General features: G+C 39.7%; 1 protein-coding gene across 5 annotated transcripts in view; it reads left to right on the forward strand.

The window, feature by feature from the left end:
• LOC133607749 (rho GTPase-activating protein 7) overlaps window positions 1–22,845 on the forward strand; it is an 84,229-nt gene that overhangs the window by 53,123 nt on the left and 8,261 nt on the right. For 2 of the 5 annotated variants that reach the window (XM_061962674.2, XM_061962672.2), the window contains 15 exons: window positions 10,002–10,073; window positions 10,148–10,229; window positions 10,568–10,631; window positions 10,864–11,462; window positions 11,559–11,754; window positions 12,490–12,846; window positions 12,926–13,260; window positions 13,451–13,627; window positions 14,604–14,763; window positions 14,828–15,026; window positions 16,629–16,842; window positions 18,648–18,762; window positions 18,850–19,083; window positions 19,992–20,221; window positions 20,724–20,897. In XM_061962674.2, coding sequence (XP_061818658.2) covers window positions 10,002–10,073; window positions 10,148–10,229; window positions 10,568–10,631; window positions 10,864–11,462; window positions 11,559–11,754; window positions 12,490–12,846; window positions 12,926–13,260; window positions 13,451–13,627; window positions 14,604–14,763; window positions 14,828–15,026; window positions 16,629–16,842; window positions 18,648–18,762; window positions 18,850–19,083; window positions 19,992–20,221; window positions 20,724–20,897 — 3,208 coding nt within the window. Of the gene's footprint in view, window positions 1–776; window positions 961–10,001; window positions 10,074–10,147; window positions 10,230–10,567; window positions 10,632–10,863; window positions 11,463–11,558; window positions 11,755–12,489; window positions 12,847–12,925; window positions 13,261–13,450; window positions 13,628–14,603; window positions 14,764–14,827; window positions 15,027–16,628; window positions 16,843–18,647; window positions 18,763–18,849; window positions 19,084–19,991; window positions 20,222–20,723; window positions 20,898–22,845 lie in introns of those variants that run through there. The other 3 variants (XM_061962675.2, XM_061962673.2, XM_061962676.2) reach the window with 3 other exon arrangements.

Raw genomic sequence — 22,845 nt, forward strand, 5'->3', positions numbered from 1 at the left:
CAGTTCAGTAACCAGCATAGTCACTAGCTCTGCGTTTTCATTGGCTTTTTTGGCTTTTTGTGACACAAGAATAAACAAAATTATATTACTCCATCAACACCATCCACGTTAATATATTTACTGCGTTTAAAGTACTTGTTATACTGATGTGACAAGTAAGAATGTTAAAATGTACGATGCTTGGAGTCTTCTCAGATAGGTACCGTCGCACTACACTCATTGAAGTTTTTTTAATGTATAAATATTCACTATTGTAATACTTATTTTTCATGTGTATGACTGTCAACATTAAAATGTCACTCAAAACATTGCCTGTACACTTGAAGGACCTATGTAGGTCACATGTGATCAGTTGATACAATGTAAAAAGACTAATGGAGAGGGTTGCCTCAATTTTTCTTGTGAGGTTGAGTCATTGCTTTTTAGATGGCACTTCCACAATGGATCATAATATTTGTATTAAAATTACTTATGATCTTCCCAAATCTGAACAAATCAAATATAGACCAGCGTCCTGAAACACATTCAGCTGTAGCTCAAAATTGGATGGCCTCTCCAAATATTGCTGAGAGTTGACCCGACTTTCAACCGCGCCACAATGTCTCATAAAAATCCCAGAAATATTAACTAAGTTCTCCACTCATACTCACATGTCAAGAGTTTTTCCCCTAAAGTTATTTTTAGGACACTGCCCTCCCTCTACTTGCTGTTTAGTTGGCCTGGTCCTGACCAGAGGAAGAAGAGGAGTGGCAGGGAGGGGAAATGTCCAACAATGACTTTATTAACATGATGCCCAACACAGCTAGCACATCGGGACTTTACAGCACAGCTCTAACTCAGGATATTATTTTTTTTGGACTTTGGAATTAACTGTACGACTGTTTTTTTGGTGTATTTGTCTCAGTCTGTCTCTTGTCCAAATGGAAATTTGCTAACGGGCTTCAAGCATGTTGATCACAAGTGAGTATCTGTCGACTGTGATGTCTTGGTCTCTGATGACAGCTGTTGTTTAATAGCATTCATGAAGATAAGCAAGTGATTGGTGTTTAATTAGCATAATGAGCTGTAATTAATCAGAGCCTGATGGGTGCTTTTTTGTTAATATAAATGTCCTCTGTGAAACTTTTCATTCTAAACTCCATAAAAGTGAAGCTGAAAAAATGTCTGCAATTTGATAAAAGTGAGGGAAATATTTTTGAAAAAAATGTATGAAGTTTTTTATTGTTTGAAGCCTATGTGGGCCAGGAAGCCTTGAACAACAAAAAGCCTTTTCTCCACAAAAGAATGCATGTGGGCTGTTTGTATAAAGGACTCTGTTGTGCTCTGATGATCACATGTTAAAGCTAGTTAATATCCCGTAATATTTTGTCTCCCCGTTGCATAATACACTGTCGCAAATGCTGTACGCTGAATAATCCGCAACGATGCCTCCTAATTGACTAGTTTTGGTTGTGGGGGATAAGCTAGCACAAAGGTGTCCAATTTTTTTTCACCAAGGGCCGCGTACAGAGAAATTAAAGAATGCGGGGGGGCCACATTTGGTACATTTAAGATGCTAAAACCAATGCAATGTACATCAGTATATGCTAAACTATTTGAAAAAAAGTTTTAAAATTTTTTTTAGGTGAAGGTGACAAAGCAAATAGTTGTTAGTGTAATATCTTCTCATTAATTATGAATTCATTTAATTTTCAGAACCTCCTTGTCCAGAGTTAATGCTTTCCTGGCACCCAAAAATATTAACACGAACCAAATTTTATAAAGGATAATTATAGTTCTATATGCACAAAACTGCAAAAATGCTTTTTAGTAGAGACTGAAATGGATAAATGAAAAGTTCCCTTTTATTGAAGACTCTTGCTGGTGAAGACGGCGAGAGTCACACGGACGTACAATTCAATAATGTTTCTCACCTTCTTTATCAAAGTGCTGCGACTCGCAACTTCCTTTGTCCTTTGTGGGGGTTTTTCTTCATTCGCAGTCAATAAAAAAAAAAAAGCGATGCGTGCGATTATTTGTTTGGGCACTCGATTTTAGCAGAAGGATAAGCAAAATGTTCGGACGTACGATAACCCAGATGATATACGGAAAAACCGAGGCAAAACTTTGGCGAAAATGTTCTACAAAAAGTGGAGCGTACAAAAAACGAGGTACCATTGAAAACGTCTTCATACCAACACTGACTCAAGTTTATTATCATCATTGTATATTATATACAAAATATAGTAAAACCACCAGAGATGCTCAAAACTTTGATATTTTTGAGAATATTGAACATTAGATACGGCACTCAAAAATCTGTCAACATTTTTTAGTACGACTTTGGCTAGCTACAAAGCCGCACCGCTTGATAGATTGTCGGTGCATTACGCCTACCATAGTGAGCATACTGTGCTTCAACATACCGTATTTTTCGGAGTATAAGTCGCTCCGGAGTATAAGTCGCACCGGCCGAAAATGCATAATAAAGAAGGAAAAAAACATATATAAGTCGCACTGGAGTATAAGTCGCATTTTTGGGGGAAATTTATTTGATAAAACCCAACACCAAGAATAGACATTTGAAAGGCAATTTAAAATAAATAAAGAATAGTGAACAGGCTGAATAAGTGTACGTTATATGACGCATAAATAACCAACTGAGAACGTGCCTAGTATGTTAACGTAACATATTATGGTAAGTCATTCAAATAACTATAACATATAGAACATGCTATACGTTTACCAAACAATCTGTCACTCCTAAACGCTAAATCCCATGAAATCTTATACGTCTAGTCCAGGGGTCGGCAACCTTTACCAGTCAAAGAGCCATTTTGACCAGTTTCACAAATTATAGAAAACAATGGGAGCCACAAAAAAATGTTTTAATTTAAAATGAAACAACACTGCATACAAAGTTTTTTTTTGCTTTGTGCTATGTATAAACCAAGGGACTCTGACACGCTGCCCACACCTTAATTTGGAATTTGAATGCTGGTGCGGCACGCGGGTTTTACGAGAATGGCGCTTGTCAGCGTCATGCGTGCCGTGACGGTACAGAATATAGCACCCACTTCAGCCAGCGTGCCGGACCAGCCACACGTTGTTTGGGGCTTCTGCTTGCTCACGTAGGTGACAGCAATGCATACTTGGTCAACAACCACACAGGTTACACTGACGGTGGCGGTATAAAAATTTTTTAACACTCTTACTAATAATGCGCCACACTGTGAACCCACACCAAACAAGAATGACAAACACATTTTGGGAGAACATCAGCACCGTAACACAACATAAACACAACAGGACAAATACCCAGAATCCCATGCAGCCCTAACTCTTCCGGGATACATTATACACGCCCGCTACCAAACCCCGCCCACCTCAACCGACACACAGAGGGGGGGGGGGGGGGGGGGGGGGGGTGATGTGTGAGGGAGCAGGGTTGGGGTGGGGGCGGGGTTTGGTGGTAGCAGGGGTGTATAATGTAGCCCGGAAGAGTCAGGGCTGCATGGGATTCTGGGTATTTGTTCTGTTGTGTTTATGTTGTGTTAAGGTGCAGATGTTCTCCCGAAATGTGTTTGTCATTCTTGTTTGGTTTTGGTTCAAAGTGTGGCGCATTATTTGCAAGAGTGTTAAAGTTGTTTTATATGGTCACCGTCAGTGTAACCTGTGTGGTTGTTGACCAAGTATGCCTTGCTGTCACGTACGTGTGCAAGCAGAAGATGCATACTGTATAACAAGTGGTTGGGCTGGCACGCTGCTAATACAGATTGTAGAGAGCGCCAAATGCTCTACCATCATGGCATGCTCTTATTATAACTGTAAGGGTGAAAATCGGTGAATATTAATCCCGGGAGTTTTCTGCGAGAGGCACTGAAATCCGGAAGTCTCCCGGGTAAATCGGGGGGTTCGGCAAGTAAGCTGCTGAGCCGCATCAGAGTGATCAAAGAGCCGCATGTGGCTCCGGAGCCGCGGGTTGCCGACCCCTGGTCTAGTCTCTTACGTGAATGAGCTAAATAATATTATTTGGTATTTTACGGTAATGTGTTAATAATTTCACACATAAGTCGCTCCTGAGTATAAGTCGCACCCCCGGCCAAACTATGAAAAAAACTGCGACTTGTAGTCCGAAAAATACGGTACAGGTAACAAGGTTTGTGTAATAGGCCCCGAAATTCGCACCTATTTGGAGCAGTGTTGGTCATCTTACCTTACTTGTCTCAAAAAGTAATTGAGTTCGTAACTCAGATACCTCATTGTCATAGTTACTCAGCAAAGTAACTGTGACGTTATTTTTCCTTTCGTTATTTTATACGCTATCACGTTAGTTAACATTTTTTATGTCAAAGATGTTTGTTAACTGATTGAAGAATATAAACACAATATACAGTATTTTAGAACATTTGGCATTTATCTTAACTCAATAGATTGCAGTGTGCCATGTGATATGCATAGAAATAAAAATGTATAAAAAAATAAATATTTCATAAAGGTACAACATTAAATATTGAAAGTACAAAACCCAATACCGTACCAAAAATGTAAACTAATGTAAAAACACACAAAAGAACATTTGGCCTTTAAGTAGTACAAGTCTCTGTCCCTGTATACCAAAATACAGCCTGCAAGAACTTGAGAGAAAAACTTTACCAAATTTTGAGCAAATAAATGACATGCATTTAAGTGAAACGTTTAAAAACGTTATCGGATGACAGTCTTTTCCTAAGCTAATTTTGATTATGCAAGTGAGTAATCACCTGTGATTAATCATGATTAATCCAAATTCCAAAATGTGATTCATCTGAGTTTAATAAATGGCTGCATTTCGGCTTAGGTTTGGGTTAGCAGCAGCAACAAGTGTCATGTTGGCATTTGCTGATGTGAGGTGCGATTCGAGTTGCTTGAGGCAGACGTGGATAAAGGTTTTTTTCCTGGACATAGCGTGCATGTTACATAAACATTCTTGTCTTTAATCTCAATGAGCGAACCGTAGTATCAGTACTTGTAGTTCAAGAAAGCTACCTTTTGAATTTCCTTGGCTCCGGTTCATCCCCACCCTTTCTCTCTGCATGGAGCTGATGTGTGGTCGAAACCTGACACCTTGCGCTTCATTCAACCAAACTGTAGTAACGAGCCACTTCACATTCTCAGTAACGGCAATGGCGTTAGAATGATGGGTACAGTAATCAATTAGATTACTTGTTACTGAAAAAAATAACGCCAATAGTAACGCCGTTATTACCAACACTGATTAGGAGACTAATTGTCTGGTGTTTTGTTTCCAATATTATGCTACACCAACTTGTCTTACCTATTGGTATGTGCTAATGTGTATTTGGGATCTCCATAAGTCCTGAAAATTAGCCCGTGTCCGCCTTTGTAGTCCGATGCCGTAGTCAAAAAGATCCTTCTTTTTCTCTATCTTCTTGTTGTGGGACATTCATCCTCTGTTGTTGCTATTTGTAATATAACGTACAGTACAGTTCTGATTTATATCTGTCAGTAGACCCGCTATGGAAGCGCTAAGAACTACCGGTACAATGAAGATAACGGGGAGAAGATGCTGTCGAAGTGGAGGCACGTAAATAAGGCCGTCCACAAAACATCTTGAAGAGACAGTCAGAAAGCAGCTTGAAGATAGTCTATAAAACATAATGTATGCAACATTTTGACAAAAGAACCACCATTACATGTTATGTAGACCAGTGATTTAAATGGAGAAAAAAAAATCATGACCCCCTTTCATGCACCTTATAATCCGGTGCACCTTTTGTATGAAAATAGACCTGAATAGACCCACTCATAAGAGGTGCGCCTTATTGTCCGAAAAATACGGTATATACTGTAATACGCATTGAAGCTATAAAGTGCGTTTTATCCGATTTAATAGATTAATCAGACAAACCAATTGATGGATTACTCAATTACTAAAGTAATCGCTAGCTACAGCCCTACATTTAACCACTGTATAGTTTATAGTCTGTAAAGATTGAGTATGCATAGACATACGTGCAATACTGTCACCTGCTGGCGTTTTATAGGTATTGTTGGAAGCAACGTGAGCTATTATGCTTACATATTAAATACAATTTCTGGTAACATCTGCTCAGTAAAAATAAATGTGTGAATGTGGTTGATATTTAGCTACAGTAAGTATATTTCCGTTTATTATACTAAGCAGAGATGGACGGGATGTGCCACTTTAATGCGTCGCCATAAGCTCCATTTTCTGTTCTGCAGTTATCGCTTTTTTACTTTTTAGCATCACTACAAAAGTCATAGGTAAGATCAAAACACATCTTGTACTACATTTGCTGACAACTGGCAGTTCTGTGCTACTTTAGAGGCCCATTGTTCATGAAAACTGATCAAATTATGAAAGTTATTCAACGTCATGGGTGTTAGACTATGTAGGGTTCACTGTAAACATTTATATTGCATTGTACTAAAGATATTTTCACAACCTTTTTGTGTCAGTGATTTATCCATGCTGACATTTTGACACTCTGCGCTGTACTCCTGTCACTGTGAGTCACTGGGCTTCTTGATCACGTTTATGTAAAGCCACTGCAGTCGCGCTGGAGACGCAAAAGGGAATTAACCCAAACCGCTGAGTCGCGTCACAATCTGTTTGTTTGTTTGGAAATATTCCCCAGTTGTTGCTCTGGGTTGCTTCACGGTGTAACTCGGGAGAGTTGATCCCAACTCATTAAAGCACAGCGCAGAAGTACAAACTATTTGGTGGAGGCGGTGGATTCAGTGGGGCTGTATTACCACTTTCAGTCGTTTTGAATGTGCGTTGTTAACAAAGCATGGCAACAGAAGGCTGGCATTAGATCATAATCCAACTCTACCTACCTTCTGTGCATGCATGCGTGTGTGTGCAGCATAGCCTGAGGAAACAACACAAATCGCCCCAGACAATTTGTTTGTTTGTACTTGTGTGCAACATTTGAATATTGAGTTCTTTCTATAATTACAGTTGTATGACAAAGAATACATCAAATAAATGTAGTTTAAAAATACACTACAATAGTATTTGTTTTTTTAATTAATAAAATGCTCATGTTTCAAAATGAGAGAATTAATCATGGAAAAAGAAACATAAAAAAATCTCAATCTAAATATTTTTCATATCTGAGGAATATTTACCATGTTTTCTTTTTGAAGGTGCCCTAGTTGGCAAAACCAACTTTTCATACCTATTGGTACCTGCTGTTTTGTATATGAGATCTGCACTCGTCCTGAACATTTTTAATCAAATAATGAAGGTATTGCTGAGCTATTTATAAAACGATCTTGCCTTACTTTAGACTTCTGGGAAACAAGTCATTTGGAATTTGTCCCATTGGTGCTGTTTTTGCCATTGGTGACGTCAGCGGATTATCCATATATGGTAGACATTTACCAAAAGTGCTTTGCGCGTGTCCGCCATTGTAGTCCGACAATGTAGTCAATAAGCTTCTTCTTTTTCGCTATCCTCTTGGTGTAGGGCAGACTGACTCAAACATGCACATGCATCCTTTACTGTTGTCATTTCTAATACAAAGTAGCGTATAGTTCAAACTTAATCTGTCAGTAGCCTCGCTATGGAAGCGCTAAAAACTATTAACAAGGATGGCGGGGAGAAGATGCTGTCAAAGTGGAGCCATGTAAATAAAACAGAAAATGGCGCATTCTGAAGAGACAGTCAGAAAGTGGCTTGAAGATGGTCTGTAAAACATAATTTATGCAATATATTGACTAAAGAACCAACATTATTTGTTATGTAAACCATAATAAGGTGTTTTAAATGTAGAAAAAAAAAAAATCATAAGACCCTTTTTAAGAGCTGTCAGGTAGGCTACATAGTGGTAGCATTCCTAGTTAGCTAAGCTCCCTATCAAGACATGTTATTACATTAAAGTCATCATTTCATCACATTTTAAAGACGATGGAATTTGTATTATAAATGTAGTCAAAAACTCCTTTTGCTTGCTAATTTTATCCAAATAAGTTTGTGAAGGTTTAAGTGTATAGGGCATCAGCTAAGCACCTTAAATTAATGCAATGTGATAGAATTGTGGAAAAAAAAGAATGCTGTCATGAGGTTAATACATTTTTGTTTCATTTGACAAGTAAAATATTTTTTGTCTTACTTTATGCAGAATGTAATTATGCTGTCTCTGAGTTAATTAAGATGAGGTCAGAGGGTGTATTTGACTGTGTACAGTTCAGTAATTTGTCCAACAAAGTTCTCTTGGCTTGGTTTGTTCCACATCTCATAATAAATGTATGGTCCTGCGCTCTAAAGATAATCCAAAGATTTGGCTCCTTGATCCTTTTTCTAATTAATTTTTATTCAGAAAGCACCAACATGAAGACTTTTTGGCCGTTTGAAAGATTTTGTTCAGAGAAATGTTTTCTGGGGACAAATCTGAACGACTTCCTGGTCTGTGCTAATGCAAGTTAACTCGGCGCTGACTGAAGGACATCACAGCAAAAGGATGTGTCACTGATAGGAAAATCAAATCCAAACTGTCGGAATGTGGCACTAAATCTCAGTGGACAGCAGGTTATGTAAGCGAGAAATGGAAATGGACAGAAATAGAAAAAGCAAGGCAAGGCGTTTACCGAGAAAAGCGCTTGAAAAATGACGCTAATTCATCTGACCTAATTAGCGCTGGGATATACTATAAGCCCGGCAAGGAAGAAAACACTCCACACCTGTCAGAAACAACAATGAACTTTCAAGCCAGCCTTCTTGTTCACTCGCCTGCCGACTCCACTCTGTGTTTACGTTAGCGATGGTATCTGCCGGGTAGCTCCCGTTTTGCTATTAGCGCAGTCGGTAAAGGCCTCTTCCTTTTCCAAATGACTGTTTGTCAAAGGAAGTTGTGGTTTAGTCCACTCCGATAAAAGATTTGGATGTGTGATTAGCAAGACCCCGCCTTGCTAGCGCCATGGAGCTGCACGACATATGGTTGGAGGGATAGAATGATTACAGGTTTAGCCCGCCATTTTGTTTTTGCCTTAGCTTTGAGGTGGACTGACAAAATATAACCTGTTATTTTGTTTTGAACAGTAGTCCGTCTTGAAAATGAACCAAAAAGTTTTTTGATTTAATTTAATTTATTGCATTTGTTATAGGTTGTGCTGTTGATGACAAGAAACTAAATAAAATTGTGTTTTGGTCTTTGCTAGTTTTGCATATGGATTTTGATTGTACATTCAAATAATCTTAAAGCGCCACTGCACAATATATATTCCTCGCTCAAGAGCAAATGTGTGACCCTGAAAGTTGTAAAACAGTCAGGCTGTTTGTGGTATATTGGGGAAAAGAGGTGGCTTGCTAAGATCGAGATTCTAACACCTGAATATCCACATATCCCTGGATTTACCTAGACATGTGCGACCGCTGCTGGGCAAGTACACATAATCCCCGTTTCAATCTCACCTGTCTCATCTCCATCGCTATACGCCACAAAAATAGCACACAGTTTGTTTAGCCAGTGAGGTTTTTTAATTTATTAGCTTCCTCCACTGTTCTTGGCTTGTTTTAGTTTTTGTGTTTATATGTATATTTATACTATTTTTTGGGTACAGTATATGTTAAAAAAGTTAACCGATTTCACAGCATAATGCTTTGTGATACATACACTGGCACTTCCTAGTTAAACACCATTGTAAACTGCAGCTTTACAGATGCCATTTGAGAGGTCTTGCATTTGTTTATTCTGAACATGTATTTGAGCGGAGGTCACTATTTGAGTAAATGCAAATGTTTTCCTTTAGGTGTTCCTTTGTATCGTACTCACCTATATCCGCCATCCCCATTCTCAGCTACTTAGCTGTAATTAAAATTGTCACATAGAATTAATTGCCTGCATGCGCCCCCCCTTGGTCTTATCAAATGCAAATTGAATCCAAGCTCATAAAGAGACTGCTGATGAAGTGCAAATATTTGTATTATTAAAGCAGCCAGAGCATGAAGTGTTTGCAATGGAAGTCAAATGTTGTTTTTCCTGCTCTTGCAGAGATCGAAGCCAAGGAGGCCTGCGAATGGCTGCGAGCAGCCGGCTTCCCTCAGTATGCACAGTTATTCAAAGGTAGATAAGGAAGCTTGTGCCACAACACAAAAAACCTAAGTCTTTAATACGCATCTTTCTTGTTCACGAATCAGACAGCAGGTTCCCCATCGACATTGAGTTTGCCAAGAGGGATCACCGTTTCCTGGATAAGGATGCTCTGGATTCTCTCTGCAGGTAACACGCTCATGGCCAGCATGGTGATTACAGTTAGGAGTTTTTGCTGTAGTTTGTCGAGACACAATGCCCACACGCCAGTGCTTATTCCGCTGGCTGTATTTGATAATTACACACCATGCAAAAGTACCCTAATGCTACTTTTAAAGTCCTTGAAACACTTTGCAAGCTGCTCTAGTTTTTCCTCTTGGCTTTACTGAGATTTGGTGGCTTTAGCTGTCTGAATAAAAAGTTCTGTTCTCACTGGATGGCACAGCATTTTTCAACCACAGTACTAGAAAGTCACTATGCGGCACTCACAATTCTTTTCAATGTATATGATTTCTTTCTTCTTCCAGGCGATTAATCACTTTGAATAAAAGTGTGGAATTGAGGCTGGACCTGCCCAAACCAAAACATCAAGTGAGTGTTGAGAGGGAATACCGTGTAACTCAGACGCAGCGGGGTGCTCATATCTGTGATGCTGCAGCCGTGGGGAGCACAAAACCATGAAATATACTTTTTAAGCATCATTTAATTTTGACAGATGAGTCAGATGATTGCTCCTCTTTTAAGGAGAAAGGTTGAAAAGAGAACAGCTTTGTTTCTTGACTGTTTAAAATACATGTGTAAATATTACTGGGCCCTCTTCCAGTTGAATGAAGACTTCATTGACGAAGATTTCTGCGCAATCAGCCCTAAGTGGACCTACGACAGGGCAATGCGACAATGGCGGCGCATCAACTCTTCCACAGACTTCCTCCGCTTGTCTGACAGCTCCGGCCTTCCACAGGAAATGTCTCTATGTGACAACCGGGATGTCCGAGACCATCATGATGTCTGCTCCATCCACAGTTCCAGTAGCACTGAAAGTGAAAGCCAAAACAGGCGCCGTAAGCGTCACAGAGACAATGCTGTTAACCAAAGCATCACGGATGATCAGGGGACCAGCAGAAGCTCCTCACGCTGCTCCTCTTCAAACAAGACTCCATCGCTGGACATCTCATTCAGCGGACCCCCTTCACCAGGGGGTGTAAGTGGTGGAGGATCATCCACCATGAGTCTGGAAACTGAGGCCTGCGTCACAGAGAAACCGCCTCGGAAAAAGGGGACCAGTCTGCTAAGGAAGATGGAGAAACTGCGGTTGAGAGGAACAACAGGCCTCCTGTCTGTTCCGAGGGACAATGGGAGTCTGGCTCAGCTGGTTGTCCGAGAAACTGCAGGGGACGGGAGGATGGAAAGGGGCCCATCAAGGTGAGGATTCATTATCTGGCATTATTTCCACCAATCTACTTTTGGGAATGAAACAACTGTGTTCCATCACATGTTTTTTGTGATTATGTTACCCAGCCAAGCGTCATCATCACCATCCTCACCTCACGCTATGAGCAGCAGCAGCAGTAACAGCCAGTCAGAGAGCAGTAGCGTGGTCAGCACTCCAAGCCCAGTCACACGTGTCCGGAGTAACTGCAAACGCTCTAACAGTGGTTCCGAAATCGGCAAGGGAATGACATGCAACAACCACCAGAACCGAACAGAAACAAAGGTCAGTTGATTATAGAATGGATTTACATTATTTCTTACGTGTGGTGTTTCTCAAGGATCACTTCTCAGTCCTCTCTCATTTAATGGGTTCTTAACCTTTTTGACCTCGAGGTCCAACTTTTCCACTACAGAGGGGCCGATCCCTATTAAATATCAACACTTTTGTTTCTTTTTCATTCATTTAAGGTCAAACAAAAAAAAACATCAACATACTATTAAAATAAATCATGAATGAAGAAGGTGCAGAAAGATGTATAAACTTATAACTGAATTAGTAATCTTACACTTAATTGTAATCATATTCAATAATTATATCTAACCTAGTAACCGTTTATAACTTTGTTAAATGATATTAGCCATGTGTTAGTCACAGATACCATTATTTAGTTAACACATAAACCTTATGCTAAGGTCAGGCTGATAAGAAAAATAAGTACTAGTATTCTGCAAAAAAAAAAGTAAATAATTGATGAAAAAAATGTGCTAAAATAAACTAAATTAATAATGAATAAGTTTCTTAACTAAAGGTGTCAATTAAATTGAAGTGAAAACAAAAATACAGCTTCACCACTTTAGTCAGAATTTTTGCGCTGAAAAACTTCTATGTGACTATGTATGCGGCCCATACAGAGCACAGCTGGGAGACATATTTCTTGGGGGGTTACGGTTAAGAAACACTGATTTAAAATTTATTGTGCTTCTATGACACTCATTAGCCATCAATTTACCCCCTCAGGACAAGGACCAGATCAACAACAACATCAGCCACGAGGGCCTCCTTTTCCACATCCCCCAAGGACATAAACCGGGGACTTTCCCTACTTCCCTCGCACACAAACACGGTCTTCTGTCCCCCATCATTGATCAAACCTCTATCAACTGGAGAACTGGCAGTTTCCACGGTTGCCAGAGTAACCGTGGCAGTTGCCGTCGAGACATGGCGTCGCATGCTACCTCGTCGCCTTGTCCCAACGATGCCGGCATACGGCTGAGTATCTATGACAACGTTCCAGGTGACCACCAACTGTCTGAAAGTGAAGGTGGTAGTGGTGGAAGTGTTAGTGATGCAGAGCGACTGGGGGATGAGTTGGATGTAGGTACACCACAGAGGACAGTTGCCTAGTTGCCATAAGAACAAATGTACTCACTACCGATCTTTTCCATTGTCGCAGGTAACCCGACTGTTAGTAGGCGAGGATGTTTTCTCTGCTCTGGACACAGTTTTAGAAAGGATCAACAACCTGCAGAAACTTGTCTCTACCTGGACTGAAAATCTATCTGAAGATGATTCTCAGCAAGATTCCACCTGTGCCTCCTCCTCTTCTTCTACTTCTTTCTGCTCCCACGATTCACTCGCCCATTGCTCTTCAGCCGTCTCCCCTTGCCCTTCGTCACCTACTTGCATCCACCTGGTGGTGCAGAATTCAGAGGAAGAGGAGGAGACCTGTGAGAAGATATCTGAAAGCGGAGACGAGTCAAAGACCAGATCAACGCCAGACAAGACCAGGTGTGAAAACCCAAAATATTTTGTAATTAACCATTTTTGGACATTCAATTGTTAACTGATGAGCCCTTTTGCACTGTGTTGCTAACCAAAACAACAGCACATAATTACTCTCTCAAATTGATTGAAGTGGAAAAGAGGTAACTTCACTTTTTTAATTCTCTTTGTGACTTTTTTTTTTTTTCTTTTTTAGCAGAGTGAGCCAGCAGCTGCACTGGTCGAGTGAGCAAAGCCTGCTGACCCTGCCAGCTAGTCCAGGGGTGGAGAACCAGTCTGTCACCCAGTTTCTTCTGCTGCAGAAACTTTCCTTGCTCAAACTTACCGCCCTGATGGACAAATACTCCCCGTCCAGCAAGCAAGGCTGGAACTGGTAAGACCAGCAAGTAGATTAAAGTGATATTTTGCTTGTAAACAAAGAAGAGCAAAGATTAAATTGAGTTAGTTAGATCAGAAAGAAAACATAATTGTTTTGGTATTTGCGCTTGTACAGCTGCATGAAGAAAGAAAACAGCAGTTGAGTGGGCAAAGGGTAAATATTTTAGGCAGCCTATTTTGAATATTTATCAAATATTCATGCCTCAGGTGCAACTTTGCCCCAGCAGTAAAATTACTGTAAGTAGCGACATATTTTAAAAAAAGAGAAACTTTTGAAAAATCTTTCCTTGTAGACCTTGGATAGTAAGTATAAGTTAAAAAATAGCCCTCTTGCACCCCTAAAGCTTCAAAGTTTTCTTGGCAGGTCTTTTTTTTATCCTCATTTTGAGTCGGGGCTTTTGAGTTTTCATGTCGTTCTAACATGATTTTTAATCCAGTTTGAAGAGCGAGTGATTAGATATGCTTGTTGACCTAAATATGCACTTTAGAAGGTTTCTATACAAGGAACATGTGGGCTGTTGTTGAGAAAATTACTTCTCACTTTGTTGAAGCCAGAGAGGCTAAAAATAAATAGGAATACAGCTGATTTTGGACTGATGAGGCTGGATCGAGGCCCTTGTGCCACTTCACTTCCGAGAGGATTTACAGGAAATGCTGGTGGGATAAAAAAAAAAGAGATGGAAAGCTTGTGTGAAACAGGATGACGCGCCGAGCAAGAGATTCATTAGTGATCACTAAAAAAAATAACTGAAATGTCCCAAAGTCTTTTCTTTGAGGGTTTTCCATCATTTCCTGGTGCCATGCATGTATTTCCAGGCAACACACACCAGAGACAAAAAATGTTGAATTGGCTCTTTCTTCAAAGAAAACTGATGCAGCCACGTTGAGTACTTAAACAGTTTCCTCTGCACCGGTCCAACCTTTTTGATGGCTTCCTAAAAAAATATCATTAACATCTGTGTGGCCCACAGGACCGTTCCGAAATCGCTGAGGAAGACCAAGGCGACACAGGCGAAAGGGCGACGGGTTTTTGGTGTTCCCCTGCTTGTCAATGTGCAGCAGACAGGAGAACCCCTCCCTCCCAGCATTCTCAGGGCGCTTGTGTACCTGAAGACAGAGTGTTTGGACCAGGTGACCCTCCCGAAAACGGATGTGAAGTGAGCATAAGCAGAAACTAAACAAACTCTGATTTCAGGTGGGTCTTTTCCGGAAATCGGGGTTGAAGTCTCGGATCCAGTACCTCCGCGAGATGCTGGAATCCAGCCCCGATGGTGTTTCCTATGACGGACAGTCTGCTTTCGACGTAGCCGACATGGTGAAGCAATACTTCCGAGACCTGCCTGAGCCCATCTTCACTTTCAAGCTGTGCGAGTCCTTCCTCCACATTTATCAATGTGAGTGTGACACTTTATCCACCCACCATCCAACTTTCACTGGTTATGACGTGCGCTTGAACATTTCAAATAAAATCGTTACATCAAAGGGAAAAAATTTAACAATGTAAACCGCATATTTAAAAAAAGGTCAATCAACTATAGAATGATGGATTTACAATATTTCTTTTGTGTGATGTCCCTCAAGGATCACTTCTAAGACCTCTGTCACTTAAAGTTATTGTGCTCCTATAACAATTGTTTGCCATCAATTTACCCTCTCACGACAACATAGACCAGATCAGCAACATCAGAAAGAAATCTGAATTTTTCATGGCGAAAGTGAGGATACACCAAGGAGAACATTTTAATTTGACACACATTTTCAGACATGTTTCCCTTTTCGGACATGTTTTAATAAGCAACTGCAAATATGTGATGTAACCTTAGTATATTGTGAATAGATTGAGAACAGGAAGTGAACAAAAGTTTTAGCAACTGTTATGTAAAAGAAAAGGGGTAGGATTAAATAAGCTCTGCTTCTTCCTACTCCTTTTCGAACATGTTGAAAAGAGAAACTGGAGATTGTGATGTATCATGTTGTATACTTGCATGTTCGAAATAAACTCAAACTCAAACTCAAACCTACTCTAACTTTATGCATGTTAGAAACAAACTAATACTAGAACTATGAGTATAAAATTATAATTTTTTACTGTTAAACGTATGCCTGTGTTTTACAAACATTTTTTAACTTATTGAAATTACAATGTATTCTCATGATTTACTATTTCAAATTAACATTTTCTTAAGTCAATATTTTGACTTTTTTCTTATTACTGTACATGTATTTTTTGTGTCACAGTACAACTTCATTTGTACTATTACAACTTAAAAAACACATTTTATTCTTTATTTTTGAAGTACAATGTTAAAAAAATTGTTCTCCTAATATAAATTGGTTTTCTTGTATAATAGGACTTTATTCTCAATATGTATCTGCTTAATTTTCGCAATGCCAACTTCATACTGTCAATATTTTTTTTTTATCAGTGTTTATTTTCTAGACCAGTGATTCTTAAACTGGGATACGCAACAGCTAGTGGTACACCAAATAATCACTTGATTAAAGACAGTGTTTAATTGTTCTATATTTAAACACAGTGTTACTGTTAAAAGTGTGTGTAATGTTTCAGTGGCCAAAATATTAAATATACTTATAAATTAAACCTCTGCCTTGATTTTAATGAATACTTAGGCCTACTGCGCAACTGTATTTTAGTGTTGGTCATTATGGTGGTACTTGGAGAGTCAAGTTTTTTCTGAGGTGGTACTTGGTGAAAAAAGTTTGAGAACCACTGTTATAGAAGCTAGTCATTTTTTAAATCAAATTTAACTTTGAGGTATTTGACAAAATGCTGTCTCTTTAAATTCAATAAAGTTAGTGTTAGAAATTTTGCCCAAGCTCTAAGATGCTGGCAAAGCTTTGATAGTGATTTGAAAGGGTGTGCTTGAATTTAACCTTGGAGAAGTGTACGAGTCTTCTACTTTGTAAGCAGTAAAAAATGCATTGAACTACATACTTATAAAACCTGAGCTGTCTGCTCCTGCTTTTGCCTCCAGATTTTCCCAAAGATCAACAGCTGGTCGCAGCCCAGGCAGCCATCTTACTACTGCCAGATGAGAATCGTGAAGCGCTGCGAACACTGCTCTCCTTCCTGCGCGACGTAGTGGCCTGCGTGGAGGAGAACCAGATGACCCCCACAAACATCGCCGTGTGCCTGGCACCGTCGCTATTCCACCTCAACGCACTGAAGAGAGACAAAAGTGCAGCCAGGTGAGCCGAGGCTGTAGATAAAAGGTCACATAGTGCAGAAACCAATTCATTTATATGGAGGTAGAAATGTAGGTTGTGGCCATAACTGTCAAGAAGTCTGAAATATAACTTCCTACGGAGTTCTTTTGGATGTTATATTTCATAATTTTGTTGTTATTTATTTGCTATTTAAAAGTAAAACAATCTGCTTTTCTTAGGACTCCGACGATATATTTAAAATAAAATATTATTGTGGTGTATTCCACAACAAAAAAGCATGGCTAGGTCATTTAGAATTCCTCTATCTGTACAGAAAAAATGTTACAATATACAAGGAAAAAAAGTTATCGTTACATTTAGTCTAATTAAAAAGTTGTAAAAGTACAAGAAAACTTGTTAATTTTAAGAGAAAAAGATGTAACGTGAGAGTAAAGTCATATTTGTACACAAATGAAGACATGACACAAATGGTAAATGGTCTGTATTTTTATAGCGCTTTACTATACCTGGAAGTGTTGTACATTATACGTCTCATTCACTCACACTTAATGGTGTGAATTTTATCACACTAATATTCTCTGTGAATAAAGTTGTCATTTTATTTTTGAGAAAAAGGCCTTTTTTAATTAAGCCATAATATTACAATATTTTGTCATTTTAGGAAGTAAAACGCTGTAGTGAGAATCAATGTCACAGTTTAGCGAGTATAAACTCCTAATTGTATGAGGTAGAAAAATCTTCGGTTTACTACATATGTATGTATATATGTGTGTGTGTGTGTATATATGTTGTGTATATGTATGTATATATATATTTTAATTACAGCAAGGTGGTCTTGCCGCTGGGCCTTAGGCCTGTCGCACCTCCACCGGTGCCTGTGGTGGACTGTGCATGGCAGGGACGTCCTCTTCCCTGAGGCAGGCCTAAACCTGACCGCATACCAGAAAAGGTTTTGCTGCAGGGTCTTCAGCTGGGGACCACCTCTCATTGATGTTTCGCCCCTTAGCCCAGAACATCTCCCGGTGGCGGGGCAGTGAACAGGGACGTCTCCCTGACACCCCTGCAGCAAAACCTACTTGGATACTGCTCCCCAAGCCTTGTCGCGTCGTTTGAGCCAGAGCCAGTGGCTAGCTTTTTCTGCTACTTCTGAGAGCTCCTTGGTGGATCTGCTCAGGGTGGCTCCACGTAGTCCCAGGTCTTTGAGCAGACGTGATGTTGATCTGCCCATAAAGCCTCTGGCTCCCACCTCCACCGGATACAGTATATAAATTATGTACATACTGTGTATATGTGTATATGTATGTATATATATATATATATATATATATATATATATATATATATATATATATATATATATATATACTGTATATGTGTATATATATGTATGTATATATATGTATGTATATATATTTTTAAATGTATATATGTATATATACAGTACTGGCCAAAAGTTTGGACACACCTTCTCATTTAATGCGTTTTCTTTATTTTCATGACTATTCGTACATTGTAGATTGTCAGTGAAGGCATCAAAATTATGAATGAACACGTTGAGTTATTTACTTAACAAAAAAAGGTGAAATAACCGAAAACATGTTTTATATTCTAGTTTCTTCAAAATAGCCACATTTTTTCTGATTACTTTTTTGCACTCTTGGCATTCTCTCGATGACAGTGTGTGGGTATATGTATATATGTGTGTGTGCGTGTGTGTGTATATGTATATATGTGTGTGTGTGTGTGTGTGTGTATATATTTATGTATATATGTTTGTATGTATATGTATCAACTTTTTTAAAAAGTAAAAAATGTTTTTGTTGCAGAGCTAGTCACAGGAAGTACAGTCATGGGCTCCCAGACCAGCGTGATCTAAGCGAGAACTTGGCCGCCACCCAGGGCCTTGCTGACATGATCACAGAGGCCCAAAGACTTTTTGAGGTACAAGGAACCTGCTTCACATGCAAAATCATACTTTACAAAGTCGGTACTCTGTAAGAACATTCCTCTGAATTTCATACCAAATAGATTCCAGCATTTTGGCCCTCTCAGAACTTGAGCTCTGCAGGCCAGGCAGAGGACCTTTTAAGTGAGGTTGCAGGATCGCAGTCCCCTGGTTCTGGTAGTTGTGAGGACGAGCTGGAGGAGCGGAGAAGGAAGCTCCAGATAAGCACCCAGCAGCTTCTGAAGGAAGCCAGGGAGAAGAGCCGAGGCTGGGAGAACCAAACTGCCCCAGAGGCGGTGACGCTGGCTCTCAAAAAGGTGAATAAGATAGTTTATTAATATCCCTTGCCAAAATTAAGAAACGCTCTATAAGGTAATTACCTATTGGCACACAGCGTTAGCGTCCTCATGAAAAATATACATATATAAAAGCTTGTGAGATGTTGTAGGAAGTTTAAATGGTAAATGGGTCATACTTGTATAGCGCTTTTCTACCTTTTTAAGGAACTCAAAGCGCTTTGACACTATTTTCCACATTCACACACACACACACATTCACACATTCACACACTGATGGCGGGAGCTGCCATGCACGGCGCTAACCGGTCCCATCAGGAGCAAGGGTGAAGTGTCTTACTCAAGGACACAACGGACGTGACTAGGATGGTAGAAGGTAGGGATTGAACCAGTAACCCTCAGATTGCTGGCACGGCCACTCTCCCAACTTCGCCACGCCGCAATGTTAAAAGTTATTCACATAAGAAGTTATAATAACACAAAACAATGAATAATATGGAAAAAACACCACTGCTTTATGAACCGTTAGCTTTTAGCTAGGTATTTTTTATGCATTTAGCTAGTTTAAGTAACTAATTTATGTTCGGTTAGTTTTTTGGCGCCATTTTATGTACAGATAGCGTCTTTAAATACATCTCTATACCATCCATTTTCTACATTAAATGTTATTTAAGACACTACCATACTTTACTTTTAGCTAGCTTGTTGCTACATTTTTACTGTATTTTCTATTTTGAACTTTGGAATATGTATTAAGCTCCTTTTACATGATAGTGCTTACATTCTTACTACATTTTACCTGCACTACAAAATGAGAAATATCCCCAAAATGATCAGGAATGTTAATTGGAGCCACTTAGTATGTAGTTAGTATAGTTTAGTTTTTAGTACATTCAGCTAACTAAAGAGAGAGAGCGCTTTCTCTGCAGATGGATGATGGTTGCCCCCTGTGGATGTGGCGTGGCTCCGTGGAGGTGGAAGCACACCAGGAGGATTTGTTTCACCGGCTGCTTAGGGAACAGGAGCTGTGGGAGGGAGGCTTGCACCAGACTAATATAATCCAGACGTTGCCCAATGATGCTGAGGTCTATCACTACCTCCTTCAGGGCCAAGGCCACGGTCTGGGCTACTGCCCTCCCCGGGAGCACCTGCTGCTCAGGTAACATGGCCGAAGAACCCTTAAGACTACTGAAATAATATTCTTAAAAGGGCAAGTTTGAATTAAAGACCAGAATATTATTTGGCGTGAGTGTGTGTGAATGAGGCAGATGAATATTTAACCCGAGCCTCAAGTCAGATGAGATTTGACAGCATGTGTGTTTTGCGTTTGTAGCCTCACGCCCGTGCGTGTTTCTCTTTTTGTCAGAGCATGTGAACTCTGAGTTACCTCCGAGTGAGACATTGAAATCAGCACGTTTTACATCATATATTTGAACAGGGGAATGACGGAAGAAACGCAATAAGAAAAAGAAGAATCGCTTTCACTTGATTTGAAGTTTGCATGAATGATTTAGTCACCCCACTTTTAAAACTAGGACCACCACAGAGACAGAAGAACATATTTTAGACTATGCGAATGTGAAGGACAACTTTTCATTTTTGTATTTTCTCGATACAAAACATGAAAGCAACAATTGAACACACTACTTTTAATACTTTAGGACCTGGCAGGCAGACCCTTACTGTGGCCCCCTGTATCTGTCCTCTGTGTCCACGGACCACCCCGAGGTGCGACTGGAGGGGGTCCGAGTCCACACACACTCCTGCCTCTACATACTTGAACCCACGGGAGCGAGGAGGACCCGGCTGACGCACTTGTGTCGAACTGACACCAGGTACGTACCTTGGGCATTATCTTGAGAGTCCTGAGGGTTTTTTGTTTAAAAGAGTAGTGAATAGCTTGCACTCATCCGATTTAAAGCCTAAGGCCTTGCTAGAGATCCATTTTCTGACACCAAAATGAAGTAAAGTTCCTCAGGGCAGGGGTAAGCACACAGCATTTGAAGAGGAAATAGGCTACTACGGTGTCATAGCGGCATAACAGTGTAAGTCAGCGTCCATATAAGGAAATCCGCTGTGGTATCAATTTTGTTTTGCCAAAATCAAGCAAAGTGGTTGCAGATAACAACCATGTTGGAATCAACTGCAGGGAAGACAAGCCATATCAGAAAGTATTATATTCTTTGAATAAATGATCACAAGGACATTGCATTAGTTTACAGTTTTAAAATACTAGCAGAGTGAAAAAACAAGTTGACATTATATGCTTATTTGTGTTTTATTGTATCCATTAAACCATATACAATTGTATTTACAATCCGCAAAGTAGGTGAAAATACCATCGAGAATGTCACAAAATGCCACAAATTCAGTCAGCCATTTTTAATATTGCGCTCCGAACACCTTCTGTAATTTCCGTGTATTGACATCACAATGGGAACGCTTCTGCACTCTGACCATATTATCAGATCAGTCATACCGGAAAGACACAAAAATTGGAAACAGATGTGCTGTTTATCATTCACGATCCTTATGTAAGATAAGAACACATAGGCTAGGCTTTTTTTATGCGTAAATAAATGCCTAAGAATTGAGTCAACAGGTCGAGGGTCCTGTGTTGCACTCTTTATACCCTTTCTAAAAACCATCCAGAAAGCGCCAACAATTCTCCATTTACATTTTGTGACCTGAAAATTAACCAAATATGAGTATTATCATAAGCGCCAACGCAGACAGACTATTTTAGCGCTGTATTGATAGCTGTGAGCTAATGCTAGCTTACGCTGCTATTGTTAACACACTATAAGCCAGCGACTTAAAGACAAAGCTTTGTGTCGTCGTTATTGGCTGAACATTTGTTTGCTGTTTTCCCAATTTATGCTGGTATTTTTTTGTTTTTTGTAATTAACCTAGGGCCAATCATGATTTTTCATTTTGATTGGAACGTGTCATTTCGAAAATGCTTAAACGAAAATTAAGAGTATGTTGGAGTTCGGGTGTTGGTGGAGGGAACAGTGATAAAGTCATCCAAATAATTTGTGTTAAAAAGGGGGCAGATAAATATAAGAATAGTATTCTTCCATCTGCTCCTTTCTGATCATGGAAATGTATAAGAAACAAAAAAACAATGAAAGTGTCAACTGTATATGGCTTGTATGTATGCATTTTCATGAAAGGAATAAAAAGAAATGATGATGATGATGATGAATCACAATCGAGTCATGGGCCACAGATGGCCCCTGTGCCACACTTTGGAAACCCTGCTGTAAAAGTTAACTGTTTATGGCCACAATAGTCTTAGTACCATAGTATATTTGTACTGGTCACATTTGGGACACGAGTCACATGGTTTTCTTAAGTCAGCACCGAAATTAGTAAAATCACATGTTCACCTGGTGGGTTTTTCCTGAATAATAAAAGAGGGGATAAACAAAGTCCTTCTTTAGCTGCCGCCTTGTTTTATCACATATTGCACAAGTCAATGTTTAGTTTTGTATTCACAATAAATCAACAAAAAATCTATTCTTGCGCACAATGTTCACGCAGTCTCGTGTGTTTCCCGTCGCAGGTGAGCGATGATGGTCAAGGACTTGTGGTTGAGGGAGGAGTTGTTTGATGTTGGCTGCTAGAAAATGTCCGATGCATTGCAACAGTCAGCCTAAATGCATTGTTGCAGCTAGATGATTTTTGGGTACGTCATGCAATGGGTTTCTGTAAGACAAGTGGGTGTAGCGACTGCGCTGGGGGGGTGTGGCCGCGGTGTTGAGAGCCGCGGGATCTGAG

The sequence above is a fragment of the Nerophis lumbriciformis genome, linkage group LG09 (assembly GCF_033978685.3).
Source record: "Nerophis lumbriciformis linkage group LG09, RoL_Nlum_v2.1, whole genome shotgun sequence".
Lineage (NCBI taxonomy): Eukaryota > Metazoa > Chordata > Actinopteri > Syngnathiformes > Syngnathidae > Nerophis > Nerophis lumbriciformis.